This window comes from Pygocentrus nattereri, chromosome 1, assembly GCF_015220715.1.
Source record: "Pygocentrus nattereri isolate fPygNat1 chromosome 1, fPygNat1.pri, whole genome shotgun sequence".
NCBI lineage: Eukaryota > Metazoa > Chordata > Actinopteri > Characiformes > Serrasalmidae > Pygocentrus > Pygocentrus nattereri.
In genome coordinates, this window is record NC_051211.1 from 19,320,354 (window position 1) to 19,337,319 (window position 16,966).

General features: G+C 39.4%; 1 protein-coding gene and 1 long non-coding RNA gene across 3 annotated transcripts in view; one reads left to right on the forward strand and one right to left on the reverse strand.

Moving 5' to 3' along the window:
• Positions 1-16,236, reverse strand: part of zmp:0000000896 (caspase recruitment domain-containing protein 10) — a 29,847-nt gene extending 13,611 nt beyond the window's left edge. Inside the window, exons 1-12 of one of the 2 annotated variants that reach the window (XM_017716014.2) lie at positions 15,917-16,233; positions 10,592-10,822; positions 10,146-10,283; positions 7,778-7,964; positions 6,792-6,930; positions 5,394-5,573; positions 5,065-5,184; positions 4,855-4,980; positions 3,407-3,589; positions 2,415-2,510; positions 1,944-1,980; positions 925-962 (exon numbers count right to left, since the gene is read on the reverse strand). In XM_017716014.2, coding sequence (XP_017571503.1) covers positions 925-962; positions 1,944-1,980; positions 2,415-2,510; positions 3,407-3,589; positions 4,855-4,980; positions 5,065-5,184; positions 5,394-5,573; positions 6,792-6,930; positions 7,778-7,964; positions 10,146-10,283; positions 10,592-10,822; positions 15,917-15,923 — 1,482 coding nt within the window. In that variant the 5' untranslated portion in view covers positions 15,924-16,233. Of the gene's footprint in view, positions 1-924; positions 963-1,943; positions 1,981-2,414; positions 2,511-3,406; positions 3,590-4,854; positions 4,981-5,064; positions 5,185-5,393; positions 5,574-6,791; positions 6,931-7,777; positions 7,965-10,145; positions 10,284-10,591; positions 10,823-15,916 lie in introns of both variants that reach the window. The other variant, XM_017716015.2, reaches the window with a different exon arrangement.
• Positions 4,150-5,164, forward strand: LOC108438294. Its single transcript, XR_001858677.2, has 3 exons — positions 4,150-4,304; positions 4,876-4,999; positions 5,085-5,164. It is a non-coding gene; the product is annotated as an uncharacterized LOC108438294 (long non-coding RNA).
• Positions 16,237-16,966: the final 730 nt, after the last annotated feature.

Sequence of the window (16,966 nt, forward strand, 5' to 3'; positions counted from 1 at the left end):
TGAAATAGCCCATTGGTCTGGGGCCTGTCTCACTAAGCAGGATGTCTGGTTTAGCCAGGGAAACTTTAAATTTAGTTCAATCTAACTGTGGATTTTCTGTTTCACAATGGTGTATCACTTTTTACCAAGCTGCATCATCGTGGCAACATGGCATTGCTTTTTAGTTTTTATAAATGCTTTACCTCATATGCATGTCCCGGCCACAAGTGTGATGTAGCGACTAACAGGCAGTAATTCTTGTCAGTTCAGGTTCAGCTTTAACATGGTCTGCATGCTGTGCACCTTCACTCTAATAAACTGCACCCTTTTTAGCTCAGTTTTACTTCATCTCCCTCATTATTTGCCATCTTGGCTACAAAAATGGCTTTAAGCCTTCTTCACTCCAGGGCCTTTTATTTTTTTCTTTAATTTACCAATAAGGGCTTATATGCAAGCTAAGATAAACAAGATAACATTATTTGCTCTATTGTCATATGTTGTAATGCTATATAAGCAGATCATGTAGTGAGAAAATGTGGAACTTGACAATATTAGCCATGTTTCTTAAAAATGTTCTGATGCCATTCAAATGATATCGTTATGAAGTGAAAATAATGTAAAACTAAAATAAAATGGTAACAATAAAATGGTATAACAAGTCAGCTGGACACTGCTGAAGACCAGCATGCCAGACTATGGCTGTACAGGGGCAAAAACAGCACTGTTTGATTGCTGTAGTGTTCCTTAAACTCCCTCCTTAAAATGTAAGTGTCGGGCTGGGCCTGCGGGGCTTTTCCTCACCAGCTTTTGTGACCCAGTGGCCTCAAAAGTTAAAAGTGATTACAAGTGCTCAGTTTTAATAATACAAATTGTACAAGTCTTCCAAACTAAGTCTTTAACAAATATTTTCAACCCCTGATCGCGTGTGTGGCTTTGGATACTGACCGGGCTGAAGAGATTCTCCTCAGAGTTGGAGCGCGAACCTATGAGATACAACCACACATACACACAGACAGAAATTACTGACTTAGAAAAGTGTTTTCTAATTCTACTCTTAACCCCCCAAACCACATTTACCCTCACACATTCACCCTCATGTAGGCTTTAATGAGCCCATAAGTTAAAGCAGGTGTGTTAGAGCAGAAAAACACTAAAGTATGCAGGACTGGGAGTTTCCCGCACTAAGTCACCTGAACACACCTGTTCTGAGACAGGTAAACATCTGTTCTCTTCAATTGCTCTCCATGCTCTGTCTACAAATGCAGTGCGCTGGTGTTGTGAGGGTGAACAAGCTTTATAGACATTTGGCAAAAACTCAACCTAACTGTATTTACACTATATTTTGCTTGCGTTTGTGTACAAAGATTCTGTGTAAGGATAAATAATAATGCACTCATATGTTTACCGTTATTTGTATTGTTTCACTAAAACGTTAGTGTTAGCTCTAGTGTTGGCTCATCTGAAGGGGTAGCTTCCTTCATTCACCCCAGTAAAAAAAGATTTCCCTTGTTTGATTAATGTATCCATTTGGCTATTTTGTAAGTTTTTCTATTTTCAGACATTTCTGCGCTGAACATCTTGTTAAGCCAATTTACACAAATGCATGTTTCTGATTTTTTTTTTTTGTGCTATCAAACTTTTTAGTCTGTTAGCACGAGTGCTACAAATGCTATGAGGTGCTGAACCTGAAAGTTTGATGGACAATAAGTAAGGGAGGTGGGAGTTGTCAGAATTTTATAGACGGTCTATTGACACTGAAGGCAAAGGCAGTAAAGAAATCAAGCTTTATAGGTCATACACGACACATACAACTGTCCTTTGCTATGAAAAACAGAATATACAGTTGAAAATGATAAGATTATAATATAGAAAAAGGGAAGAAAAATGTACACAAAAAAATACAGAGTGTATGTTTGATCAGTGTAAAAGTTCTACATATTTAGAGGTAAAAAGGTCTCTCTTACCTTCTGACTGTTCACTGTTCTGGCCATTAGAGGGCGACTGTGAATGCAGAGAACAAACAGTAAATGAAATCAATCCATGAATAAATAAGTACAACCTATTACAGTAATTATCCTTACATCAGGAAAGCTGCATCCAGAAAGTTATTGCCTAAAAGCTACTGCCTTTTGTAGAAGCTGTTACTGGACACAGGTGAATGAGGGGAGAGCTTTCAGGTGAGCGCTGTCGTAGGCTCAGTTCATAAGTTATCATCATCAAGTTCAATGACACTGAAAGGAATCTGCTGTCTCATTTCCCCTATTTATGCTCATTGTCTCCATTCCACCCGCTCCTTTCCTCTCATCAACTCCTCAGTGTTCTTCTGGGGTAGGAGAGGAGCGGTGGGAAACAAGGAAGCAGCCTCTTTGTTTTCACAGTGTGCAGAGGAATGTGCTGCATCATGTCCTGGACAACTGTGTTTGTGTATGTCTAACCTTGTTCAGTAGCTGGTGTGTGCCATCATGGTGGGTCAGGCTGAGAGAACAGCAGGGACCAAAACACTGGTCCTCACTGAGCAGAGAGAAATGAGACTGCACACGTGTACAGAGAGACACAGACAAACAAGAGAGCAGATTGTAGATTAAGTAAGCACGGTCAAACTTTCTACGGTGATGTGTAGTGATACTAATATGGTTTCATTTTGAGGCATCATTGTAAAATTACTGCATCTGTACCGTTTTCTTCCTGTACCCCTCTATTTCTGAAGTACAGCTCTTATGTGCACCCACAGCTGTCTGAGGGCTCTCATTTTTGCTATATTACATAGTAAAATAAATAAATAAAGAAAGAAAATGTAGGAAAAAAAACACAAAATCTACTTTTACAGACATAAAACATTAACAGACAATTCCATCACCCCTTTAATGGGAAATTCTGTTAAATGACAATACATATTCTGCATATACACAGGACAGTCCCTTCTTTTCATGTACGGAACATTCATAACTTTACACTTTTAACCATGAAGTGTATCATATATGTTTGCATCAACTCAAAACAGAAAAAGTCTTCTATATCTTCCTCTACAGCCAAATCATATAAAGGCTAATACACTGAAAAAAATCCTAGCTTTCAAATGCGCACATAAAGAAAACGTATTACATGAACTCAATTGTTGTCAGTTCTTGATTTAAGAACAAATAACATGCTTTTAAAGCAATAGAAGAGCCTTTTAACCTAAAAACAAGACTCAGCATGTGCTAGGACTATTAATACTAGTATATTAATAAAGAAGATTAATAAACTATATAATATTATTATGTTAATAACAGATACAAGCTGTTCTTCATGCTTTTAACCACTGGTAATGTATAATGAGTAATGAATTCCCTTTACAGTATATTTTAAATGTAAGCTCTACTGATTTAGACAACTTTGTTGCCATCACTAATGATCGGAATGTGTGTCAGTGAAGTGCCGTACTCACTCCGTGCCTGCAGGGGGTGCCATTCTGCTCTCTATTTTTCTCACATTTCTCTCTCTCTTTCTCCAGCTCTCTCTGCTGCTGCTCCAGACTGCTCTGCAGCTCAGCTATGCGCTTACGCAGACGATTCTTATCCAGCAGACAGTCCGTAAATTCCAGCTGCAGACTGTCCCTACTGTGCAGAGCCTGAGACACACACACACACACACACACACACACACACACACACACACACACAAATACAACACACACAAATGACCTCACAAGTATAATTTAATTTGCTTAATCATTAGAAACACCAGTTTTTGTTCTACACTGTGGTGATGGTGGGCCAGTCCAGGTCAGTTTCAAACCAATTTTGATGAACTCAAAACTTGACGATGAGGTTTGGCTCAGGTTGGGCTTGGGTAGAATTTTGTTGAGCTTGCGTTGGGTTCGGACTTGATGATGTGGTTTGGTTTGGCTTGTCAGGTTTGAACAGAATTTTGTTGGGCTTGCGTTGGGTTTGGACTCAAAACGCAAGGCTGTGTGGTGGGTTGGGTCAGAAAGAAAATTCCTGAGCTGTACTCAAGCCAAAACTTTTAGGCCCTTTTAAAACTCTAGTATATATAGTATACATACATTTGTAGCATTTATATCCATGTCTTATATATAGCATGCATACATGTGTCTATGGAGTTTATGAATAAGTGAATGTGGTGATGTGTATACATGTTGGGGGTGGGGGTCAGCAAGTGTGCACCATTCAAACTGTGAATTAAAAGCCATGTATTTTATTGTCCATAGGATGGCAGCAGACAACAGCCTCAGAAATGAAGCTGGTTGCTTCTAGCCCTGCGTAACGGATGGACAGTGGCGTCAATAGTGATAGAAATGTCCAGTGTAGGAGAGTGCCCTGTGGGTAGGTAGATAAATTCTATCTTGTCCAAATTTATTTTAAAGTGTTGTTTTTTTCCATCCATGAAGAGATATCAGAAAGACAACAGGATATCTTTTGTGAGATGTGGGAGGTGTTTGGTGGAATTGAGAAGTACAGCTGGGTCTCATCAGTGTGGCAGTGATAAGGGAAGCTATGTGAGCCTAGCATGGATCCCAGAGAATTACTTTACAAATAGAACAGAAGTTGGCTAAGAACTGAACCCTGAGGAACTCTAGTAGTGAAGCCTTGCAGGGCAGAGAAAAAGAGCCCTTCTAGTCTACCTGGTAGAATCGATCATAAAGTTATGATGAGAAGAAAAGACCATATTTGGTAGGGTACATATACTTTGAGATGCAAGGCTAGAAGACCACGTAATCTTCAGCAAATGGAATGCATGTAGAGTGAGACAGAATCACAGATGCTGAAGCTTGACTGTTACATCCAAAAACAAGACAACCTGGCAATGATAGTAATACAGTGTGATAAATGCTGTGTGTGCATTAGCATGTGTGCATCTGGGTGTGTGTGTTACCTGGTCTCTCTCTCTCTCCAGTTCCATAATCTGATTAAAGTAGGACATGCTCCTCTTCTGCTCTGCCTCCCAGTCCAGCTGCAGTGTCCGCACCTTGAGCTGCAGCTGCTCACACTGGGCCTCCAACTGCACACACAGCACACAGGTAAACACGTAAAAATGCTGATCTAGGGCCAGCTGAAAAAAAAAAACACTTTCTGTCTCACTGACCTTTTCTCTGGCTGCCTCAGCGCTCTCAAGCTCCCCCTGCAGTCTGAGCACGGTACTGCACAGCTCCTGCCTCTGCTCAGCTGCCTCTCTGCGGTCCTGCTGCAGAATGTCTAGCAGAGCCTGCAGAGACCACACACACACTTACATAAATAAACTACAAAAAATCTTTTGACTTTCCATAATTTGTGTTGGTGTATTCTTTAAGAAAAGTTCACACAATGAAAGCTGAAGTTTTTTCCAAATGAAATAAAGCTTTAAAAATATGACAATGAGGATATTATTTGAAATGTGAGTGAGTGTATTTATATGTGTGTATGAGTGTGTTTTACCTGAGTTCCAGTAACGTGGTCTCTCAGTGCATTTGTGGGCTGCAGTATTGTGTTTTGTCCATCAGGGGCACTCTCTGCTGTCACATATACTGCACTGGCCCTTTTGATGGAGACAGTGGGTGTGAAGTCTCCATTAGCGCTTTTCTCCAACTCTGTCAGTCTGTTCTTCAGCTGCTCTACCTATAATACAAAGGCATTTTCATGTGTAACAATGTGAATAAAGAAACATTTAAGTAGGATGTTGAAGTTGTAGAATGAGTACTTTCCAAATTGAATCTTCATCATTTTATAGTAGCATTCCCATTGCCTTCAATAACATTGTGCTTGTTTTTTCTGTAACTGTGGTAAATGATGACTGGTTAACTATTTTCCTTGAATAACTTGTGAACTAAAATTAGAAACAGTACAGGAAATTAAAATAAACAAAAACAAGCAGTGTGTTTTCTAGACTAGAGTGAAAACTTTAGCTGTATTTAAATGATAACTGCTAAGTAATGTTTGTATTTTTGTTTTTTCTTTTTTATTTCTTGATTTATTTTTTTGTTTGTGATCTTTTTTAGTTAGTTACCCAATTTAGTTAGTTTATTTCCACCTGCTAGCTAGGTCTCCCCCTATTGCACAATGCTACCAAGCTGGGTGGGTGAAGACTAACACACTATCATTAAAGGTATCTTCATTACTGAGCATGTTTCAGTCTGTGCTCACTTACAGTTTTCATTTTACAGTTCCACCTTTAACTGTCCATAACCTCTTGTGCAATTGCTAGTCTAAAGTACTTTAGCTATTGGCACTCTGCTGTTAAACTTTCCAAGTCATGGAACAGAGCAGCCACTGTGCAGCATGTTTAGGGTTTTCCCTGCTGTAACACACCTCATCTGACTCATCAGGTGCTGTCTGAACTGAATCAGGTGAGTATACAAAGTAAATGGACATGATGAGGTTTATGCTGCGTAATGATCACTTCCCTAATGCTGACACTAGTGTAACTCTATCACAGAGAAGTGCAAAGTTCTTTTCAAACTTTCATCTGGGAAAGTGAATTTGGTGTAGCATTGAAACCTATTTAAGGCAGTGAACCCTAAAGACCATGCTGTAACTTTGAGGATATGTTTACACTGTCTGTGCTTTGGAGAACAAAAATTTACCTTAACTACACACTTTATTCTAAGGATGTGGATTACTGTTATAGAATGCTCAGGTATAGTAATTCATTTGCTGGTTTTAGGCATTGAGAAGTACTCTTCTTACTTAGCTTATGTTGGGAAAATACACTTATGGTGGGATTGTGTGGGTGTTGGGAACATCGTCGGTTACATTACTTCTCAGATTTATGATGTTTTACTGTTTTATAACCCTTGCTCAGTATGTGAATGCCTGTATGAATGTTGTGTGTATGACCTGAATGAGTAGCTCTCTCTCGCGGGCGGAGGCTTTACGCTGTTCTTCTAGCGCTCTGGAGTATTTCACTGCCTGCTCCAAATGCCTTTCCTTCAGTTTGCCCAGCTCTCTAGCACCCGCCTCCCAGTCCTGTCTCAGCCTGACAAACAAACACACACACACACACAGAGAGAGAGAGAGAGAGAGAGAGAGAGAGGGAGAGAGAGGGAGAGAGGCCAATGCATTCTTAAAGGATGCTGCAATTCTCAATGTATTGTTAAGCTTTGATCCTCAATAAATTTACTGGATGGTGTTTATTACTTAGTGTAATGCTGGGTATTTTTTTCACAGACATTAACATCAGCTGTGTAATAAATCTGGAGTACGTGATTAACATAGCCAGCCAAGTTAAACATTAATGTAGCTAGACAGCCTAGACTGACTATATGTCATACACTCTCCTTTTCACTCTTCTCCAGCATTTGGGGGACATTTGGTGGGGCAATGCCCCACCAACTAAGCATCATGACCCACTAAACCCATGTTTTGGACATGCTTCCACAGTGACAGGCAGTAAAAACTTTCAAAGCGAACTAAACTTTGTGCTGCCTCTGCTTGACACGTGTGTCTGACTAACATTTCTTTCAACTGTCTTTGAATGCATCGCTCTATATTATGGGAAAATAGCAGATTTCCTAAAATGTAGATGTTTGGTGGTTTGCTGGAAATGTAACTCTTTTGCCGATTCTTGTAAATAATCTGTGACTGCTTATCTAATTTTTTTGTTGTAGGTGGAAACCCACCCCCATCTGCACCCCCATGGTTTTTATGTGCCACTCATGATTTAACTGTCGTAAGACACACAATCAATGATCTTCATGCAATTGATGAATCTGCTCCAGTGCATGGAGATGAGGACAAACACATGCACCTGGCATTTGGCAAGTTACTGACATACTCAAGTGATGTGTGTGTGTGTGTGTGTGTATGTGTGTGTGTGTGTGTACCTCTCAAGCTGTACTCTGTCTTGTCTGAGGTCTTGTGTTTTTCTCTCTGCTCTGTTGCGTTCATCCTCAGCCACTCTGCAGCGCTGAGACAGCCTCCGTTCACACAGCCGAGCATTACGGAGCTGCTCCCTCAGCTTTCTCACCTCCACCAGCAGGAATTGTGTCAGACCCTCCGGACCCTCCTCATCTGCCCAAATGTAGACATGCACAGTCTTAAAGACTTCATGATTTTAAAAGAAAACAGTGGGTGACATATTCCACCTCTCTGCCAAATTTGGTGTTTCTATCACTCATGATTTGGTCTCAATTGAGTTATTTATGGCAGAAAATACACCTCTGGTGCTTCAAATCCTAACAACCGGTGTAAATAAGTTCCTGAACAATACAGTAAGGCCCTGTACTACAACATAGTAAGACACAAAAAATGGCCAAAAACATTTATCCCCGAGATGTTCAGTAGGGTTAAGGTGAGGGCTCTGTGCAGGCTTCTGGTGTTCCTCCATGGCAAACTCATCAAACAATGCCTTTATGGAGCTTTGGTTGTGCACAGGGACACAGTTGTACTGGCACAGGAAAGGTTGGAAGTTGGAAGTGTCTAAAATGTCTTTATATGCTGTATTACTAACATTACCCTTCACTGAAACAAAGGGGTGGAGTCCAAAACCTGAAAAACAACCCAAGATCATTATTCCTCCTCCACCCTGACTTTACCGTTGGCACTATGCATTCTGCTGGGCAGTATTCTCCTGGCATCCACACTGTCATTCTGATTCATCCATCAGACTTCCAAGTAATAAAACGTGATTCATCACTCCAACTTGTTAATGCTTTATACCACTCCATCTGATCTTAGCCCTGTGTGCAGCTGCTCAGCCATAGAAACCCATTTCATGACACTCTCAACACACAGTTCTTGCATTGTTGTGGCCTCTAGAAGCAGTTTGGAACTGTGTACATTTACGTTTATGACTTCTATCCAGAGCGACTTACAATTTGTTCAGGTAGGCGAAGGTAGTGTTCAGAGTCTTCCTCAAGGCCTCTTATTGGTATTGTTTAGGGTGCTGGCCTAAGTAGGGGACTGAACCCCAGTCTACAGTGTAGAAGGCAAAGGTGTCACACACAACACTATACCAACCACATTGTAGTGAGGGCTGCAACAGAGGTATGTGCTTCTGCACTTGACAGGCCGTTCTACGAGTTTGGGTGGTCTAACACTTAGTGGTTGAGGTGTTGATACACCTAGATGTTTCCATTTAAAAAAAACAGCTGAGTAGGCAAAATCCAGCAGGGCAGAAATTTCTAATGAAGTTGCCCTTTTGCTAAGAATAGAGTAAGTGTTGCACTCCAGTATGAACCATTCTACTGTAAGTGCTTGTCTACCAAGATTGCAAGACTATGTACTTGATTTTATACACTTGTTAGCAATGGATGGGGCTGAAACTAATAAATTATTGGGGTGTCAACATATTTTTGAGCAAGTAGTGTATATTAAAAAACATTTCTGTGTTCTGAATATGTATTCCCTAAATTTCTATACTGAACTAAATATGTTCAGTAACACTAAACAAGTTTTTGTATTTCTGTGCAAAGTGAAGGGATCTGTACTTTAACCTAAAACTAAACATATTACAATTAGCATTTGTGTATGATAAAAAATTATAATTCGCCAATCATTTATTTAATTGACAAATTAACAAAAAGTAATTTTAATCTGGGCACAACAGGTTTTTATGTGCAACCGAAAAAAAATGAAGAAAAAAAATGAAAGGGTCTATTTGTTATTATCCTACAGCAAGTGATTGGTAATGAGTTTAGCCTTAAAGGGAAGTTGCACAGATTGTTCAAAATATCTGCCTAATTTACTGGTTGCATTTTAAACAAAGTCATTCAGATTTTTTTGATGTGAAATGGTTCATTTGTAGAGACATTTACTGACTGCACCTTTCCTTACAGTGGTGTTGATAGGAACAATGCAAAGCCATTTTCTTTACTATCCAAATCCTTCAGTGAACCTACACATTTCTTCTGAAATTAAATATGTAATTTTGATTGCAGTAAAACAGTAATAAAACAGTTTGATAGACATCGAGCAGTGTATTCATAGAATTTGAACTAGAATTGAGCACCATCATGCTGAATGATTTTGTTTATATGTAAACCATTTCTTTAGACAGAAATTGAAAAAATCAGGGGTTCCCCTTTAATGTGCACAGCAATAATGTCAGATGTGGTGTTAAAAGAGTGAGTTCATTTTTACATATTTTTGGGACTGAAATCATTACATGCATCTATGTGCATGTTTGGCCTTTAGTGTAGTACAATGAGGAAGCACACATACACACACACACACACACACACACACACTTACCAAGCATCATAGAGCAGCGCTGTGTGGCCTTTCTGCCTGTGAGCTGTGTGTATTGCTCTGGATGGTAGAACTCCAGCGACTCCATGAAAGCCTGCAGCCCCCGTTCACCACGGCCTCTCAGGATATCCAATAAACGACCTGGAAAATACCACACCAACCAATCGAATCATTCCAAACTACTTAGTACATTACCATCAACCACCAATCATACTGAATACATATTCAATATGTAGTCTCTTTGACTCAGTCTGTCACTCTCAGTCCGTCACTCTCACTCACTGATTCACTGACTCACTGACTCACTCACTCACTCACTCACTCACTCACTCACTCACTCACTCACTCACTCACTCACTCACTCACATAAAACAGCATCTTAAGGATGGGTGGGTGCAGGACAGGAGTAAAAAAAAAGGGGGGGGGTTTGGTCAACAGAGTTTTCTAACCAGCCTTGCTGATCCGCAGTGGAAGCTGAGTGGAGTTCAGCACTTCATCTTCATCTTGTTCATCAATGACCTTACACTGCCGCAGATACGGGGTAAGTTTAGCTGGGTTCAGGATGCGGGTCAGCTTGTGTCTGACCCCCTCCACTCGTTCCCACAACTCCTCACAATGCTCCGCATCCCACGGGGGCACCTCAGAGTTACATGCATCCAGCAACAGACACTCATTTATACCTGCACAGAGAGACAGCATGAGGATTATAAATTAGATTGTAAATTAGGATTATAAATGACTGTGTTTGAGAAGGTTACCACATCAAGAATCAATGACAACAGGGTGAGCTGTTGTTGCTGTTAGTTCACACAAAGAGAAAGAGAAGGAGGTTGTAAGATGTGGTGTGAGTTGCTCATATATACGGTATTATCAGCATGCATATTCCATCACATTCATCGACTACAAGCCCCTCCCATCACCAACAACCAAACATTTTAATAGAAACACTAAACCACAGATTGCAGCACAGTGTAGAAGCAGAATGTTTACAATTGTTAACATTATTTATTATTGAAACAAACACCGAGGAGCTGATGTAAATCAATTTTCAGAGTAGTTAGTTAGCGACTTAAGAAATAACAATGACTTTTACAATTAATAAGGTGATGCTACCTACATAGTTACTCGAAAGATAGTTGTTTCCCTCACAATGAAGAGCAAAAAGAAAAATCTACATTTTTGTTCATTAACTTGCTAGCTTAGTTATGTAAAGTGTTGCTATAATGCATCTGCTAACTTTAGTTGGTAAGTTGATCTGGTTAAATGGCTTGTCACTTGGTTGCTAGTTACCACTAATATTATCTATTTAAATAAGTGTCAGCAGACCCCAGTGTATGAAATACTCTCTGCTATTAGTCCCATGTTGGTCGACTACTCCAACATTGGCTAGCTGCTAACTCATTTACCACAGTGGTGCTGAAACTAGCTGCTATGCCCACGAAAGATCTGGTTTACCAGTTCTTCTTTTGAAAATGCTCTTCTACACTTGAAGATCTTACACATCTCCTCTTTCATCTTCACTTTGAGAAATGAGTAACAAATCTTTCCACCAATCTGTTGGGAAAAGTTTTCAGATTTACAAATATGAGGCATATTAAATAGTTTTTCAGAAGTGTCCTGGGCATTGCTAGGCTATAACGGACCACCCCGGGAGAACTAATTTGCTACAGCATCACCCTGAGTTTGACCAGTGCTGCATCTCTAGTTAATTAACCCTTTAAAAGGACTTCAGTGCAAACTAACTGAGCAATTTTTAGGTTATAGAGGTTAGTAGTAAAACGTTGGGCCTGCCAGCGGCCATTGAAGTGGATAAGAACACTAAAGACAGAAGCAGGTGAAGCAGGTTAACAATGACCTTTCCCTAAATCTGTATTTGAGTATTTTTTCCACTAGCAGATCTCAGGAAACCTCCAGAAGTGTGATCTTAGGGACAATCAGTGGGTCCAAGAGGTTAATTAGGGCATTGGCTGTACCTAGCATTATTAGCAGTATTCAAATGAAGGTGAGGTACATCTATCTAGCCATCTGTGATGGGCTGGTCTGGATAAAAACACATTACTGATCCCAGTCTTATCGTGCAAGGAGAAACAAGAAGTAATACACTGACTGGTTAACACACTGTCTGCCCCTTGACAGACTGTGATTGGTGAAGTTGTAAGTGAGTCTTGTTTGCTGAGCTATAGTTGAGGATCGGCAGTGTTGGGCCACCTACACAAAAAAGGTAATTCATTAAAACTGATTCATTACATCTCTCAAACTATAATGGGATTACTTTACTAATTACTTCCTGAAAAACGTGATCTCACTACACTATTACAATTGAAAGCACAATAGTCCCTTTGACACTTTAATAGCAAGATATAAAAGGTGTATAGAGTCAATGTAACTTAAAAACGTCACCATCTCTGCCTTTGCCTCGAACAAAACATAGCGAGTTATGCTTGATTCAAGTCATTAATGGGTAATGCTATTTGAAAACCCAGAAATTAGTTGGTGAAAACAGCTTCTTAAAAAAATCTATTAAAAGCTGACAGAACTCTTTTTCCTTTATTCAGCAGTTTCACAGGTTTATGTTAGCATAGTAGTCAGCTTTTGCAAGTAGTACAAGTGAGCAAATTATGTGAAAGCACAGGCACAGATAATCTATATCAATGAAATTTGTGTTTTAATTGCATTTCATGTAATTAATGTTTCTCTTAGAGACACAAGTAACATAGTAACTCATTTCTTGTGAGTAAGGCAGTAACTATAACGCATTACACTGCTTTATTCCAAGCAAAGTAATTATATTGATGCGCTACTTTGTACAGCATTACACCCAACAATAGAGGAATTGTTAAATGACTGGTATCATACTTCTAACTATGAAGTCTACATATATTGTGAATATGTCAGGAAAAAGGTGTTGTACAGGTACAAACTAAATCTAAAGGTAAACATTCATTTTCTCTAAGGAAAAGTGTATATGTATACCAGTGATAGTTTGGTACCTTTTTTCTGATAGTGTAGCTTTTATTTCCATTTTTCAGTTTTTGACATAATTTGAAAATGCCTGTTGCCCTTTGCATTGTGTGTACATTTCATGAAGAATGGACCAAAGGAAACAGCCGAAAATTGCTTGAAAAAATGTCTGGCTCCATTAACTCACATTAAATGTAAAGTAGGTTTTTCCTTTTTTCTGTAAAGTTATCAATTTGGAGACACAAGGTTTTCTTCCAACAACAGGGATATCTTAGTGCTGGTGCATGTTTAGCAATACAGGACAGATGATCAGATATTGTGGATTCCTTGATAAGGCTTTAGGATCAGCAGAGGGTTTGTTCTGAGGAAAGTTTTTTTAAGCCTGGGGGGATCTTCCCATTATCTCATCCTGAGCAGATGTGCAAGCCTCACAGATGGGCAGAATGTGGAATAAAGCTGAGCACTGTGTTTTGCCTGTAATTTATAAGGAGCTCATCATGCAGGGAGGACTTCTGTCTCACTACTGAGGAATGCAAACAGCACCATCGAAACCTCCCTTACACACAGCCTGATACACATCAGAGAGAGTGGACGAGGGGGACTTCATGTTGGATGGGGGTTAAAGAAAGAGAGTAGAAGGGAGAGATGGACTGGCTGTACGAAACAGTAGAGATCTTTGTGTTTATACTGCTCAAGAGGGAACATCTGAGACTGTATGACATGGCCTAGGCATGCAAAGCCTTAAATGTTGGCCTGATAAAAATTGTCTGACAATGACACTGCCTGTCTGCCTTACTGGATGGCTTGGTTTCAGGTGGTGGATGGGAAGGTGGAGGGTTTAGAAAGAGCAACCCCATACCCAGAGTAACCCAGCTGATGCACAGCCAACACACACACTCACTGCCTGCACACAAGCACCTGCTTTAGAGTGCTAGTCTTACATTTTCCGATCTCCATTGAAATGTACAGCACCTTTTTATACTAAAGGGATATGCAGCATATCGTTAGTGACAAATCTTTTTTTTTTAAACATATTTTGAAATTAACAGTTGGTCTTATATTATGCATTATATTGTGCAAACATTTCATGATGAATGGAGCAGTAAAAACAGTCTAAAAAAGGAAAATAGTCAGTTAAATAACATACATAAAATGTTAAGAATGCAACAAGACATGTAAGAAAGTTTGCAACATCTGATGAAGTTTGGGCTTTGTTGTAAATAAATGGTTATGCCTGAACATTAACTATGTGTGTTCAGCGCATAGTAAGTGAAAAACGGTTAATACAACCTCTGCAAGGAACACAGGAACACAATTAAATATGGCACATTTATTCAATGATTATTTATTTGTTGTATTTACATATTAAATATATATATATATGTATAGCTATATACTGTATATCGCTGTTGTCAGAAGAAAACCTTGTATCTCCAAAATGGGAACTTTACAGTAGAAGGTTAAAACCTACTTTACTTTCAATGTAAGTCAATGGAACCAGAATTCTTTCTAAGTCATTTTGGGTAATTTCTTTTAGCCCATTCATCATGAAATTGAATACGGTGTAAAGGGCAACAAGTACTTTCATGTTATGTCAAAAACTGGAAAATGTCAAAAATGGAGGTTTTCTTCTGACAACAGCGATACACACACACACACACACACACACACACACACACACACACACACACACACACACACACATATATATATATAAAATGTGGTGTGTGCAAAAGTTCATATAAGTAAAAGTAAGAAGATCTGAAGGACCAGGATAAACCTGTGATAAAACTGCTCATAGACTGGTGAGGTACGTATTCTACAATTTTGAAATTCTGCAATGAAAGGGGTTGATTCTGAAATGCTGTACAATCATCTGTAACGATTAATAACATGACATTATTTGTAAAAATCATATAAGCATGGTATGGCACTGTTTGATGTGCTGTATGTAAAATAAAGGGATCAATAAACAACAATAAGTTAAGTTTATCTATATATGAATATAAAATGGGTTAACTTGTTACATCCAAAACTGGATGTATATATGTTAATATATATATATATATATACACACACACACATCTGCTATTGGAACAAAACCTTGTATCTCCATTTTGTAGTTCTGCCGTTTTTGGTGTAGAATATAGTTAAATATAGTTAATATATAGTTAATCAAAGTACAATATGTGTAAAGTTCTTTCTCAACAGTGTGTTTTGCATTATAAAATCAAATTATATGTTTTTATGGCAAATTGTCCTGAGGGAAATGATTCAGGTGTCGACCCTACACCCACATCTCTCTCTCTCCCTCTGTGTTGTACACAGATACCAGGCAGGTCAGGGCAGGATGCTGGAATCTGCTGGGATCCAGCGTCTCACAGGTATGTCACTGCCATTCAGTGCCTCTCAGGTTATATGGCTCATACACCAAAACATCTCTACATTGTACTAATGTAAACAGTATTACAGGCAGACAAAGCCTGGTCCAAGACTTATAGTAATATTAAAATGTCCAGTACTGAATGAACCCCTGTCATTTTCAGTCCAGTTGAGAGATGATTAAATGCAGTGCAAAGATTCACCTGCCTTTGGAATCATACTTGTAGAATTAACCCACAAAAAAGTGAACAGACCTTGAGAGTCCTGTCGGAGTATTGCCTTTGAAGGTCAAATAGCATTTGTGGCAGTTTCTCACTCAATAAACACTTTTCAGATTAGCCTTGACAGCCAGTGAAACTCTGCGCTGACCCAGTGCACATAGTAGTGGAGCGAGCTCTACAGGAAAATAACTGAGAACAGCAGTCACTTACCACTCATCTCTCAGGCTGAAGTGGAAGAACGCTCCTTGTGAAGTCACGTCTGAGACAGAAGAAAAGAGCTCTGGAGCTGCCTCTTTGTTCAGCTTACTCCACACAGGTACCTGCCTCTCTCTGTCTGCCTTTCTCTCTCGCTCCCTCTCTCTCTACACACACTCACGCTCACTGTACATGTCTCCACCCTCCCACAGAGCACACACCTTCACTCCTCTAGGAACGCAAACAGTGTGCTCTGTTGAATAAATCAATAAGGTCAATCTATTCAAGTTATTATTGTGTTGATAACTGGAGACCTCCGAAAAAATTGAATTGAACGGATCACAGGTCACAATAGACTACGCATAAAGCATGATTAAATCTTTAACATCTCAACGTTACACCGTTCAGGTTAATATTTAACTTAAATATTGCTACAAAGGTTCATTGGCAAATTCCCAGCTGGGAGTGGCAGGGAAAAAGGAAATGCGCACAAGGAACAGCATGAAAGCCTTTCTCTCAAACCTATTCTTGTAATGGGAAACTGTGAGAAGACTTAACAAAGCAATCAAATTCCTGACACAGTCCAAGACTGATTAAATCGTATTAAGTCTGCTTTTAGACCGCAGTCAATCCAGAATAATTAGAAAGCTGTGTTGATTTTTATCACTGATTTCCCTTTGACCCAGTTTTCAGTCTGATAAGAGTCTAGACTGGTTGCAATTACTGTCCGAGTACCAGAAGTTAAATAAGACAAACAAAGTTATTTGTGTAGGAGTTACGTACAGTGTTGCACTGATACAAGTGGATCAGACATAGCAGTGCTGCTGGACTGAGAACAGTCCACCAACCGAAAATATCTAGCCAACAGTGTCCTGTAGTCAGCATCCCATGACCACTGATGAAGAACTACAGGATGACCAACACAAACTGAGCAGCGACAGATGAGCTACTGTCTCTGACTTTACATCTATAAGGTGGGCCAACTAAAGCTAGCAGTGTCTGATAGAGTGGACAGTGAGTGGAGTGAGTGTTTAAAAACTTGAACAGCACTGCTGTGTCAGATCC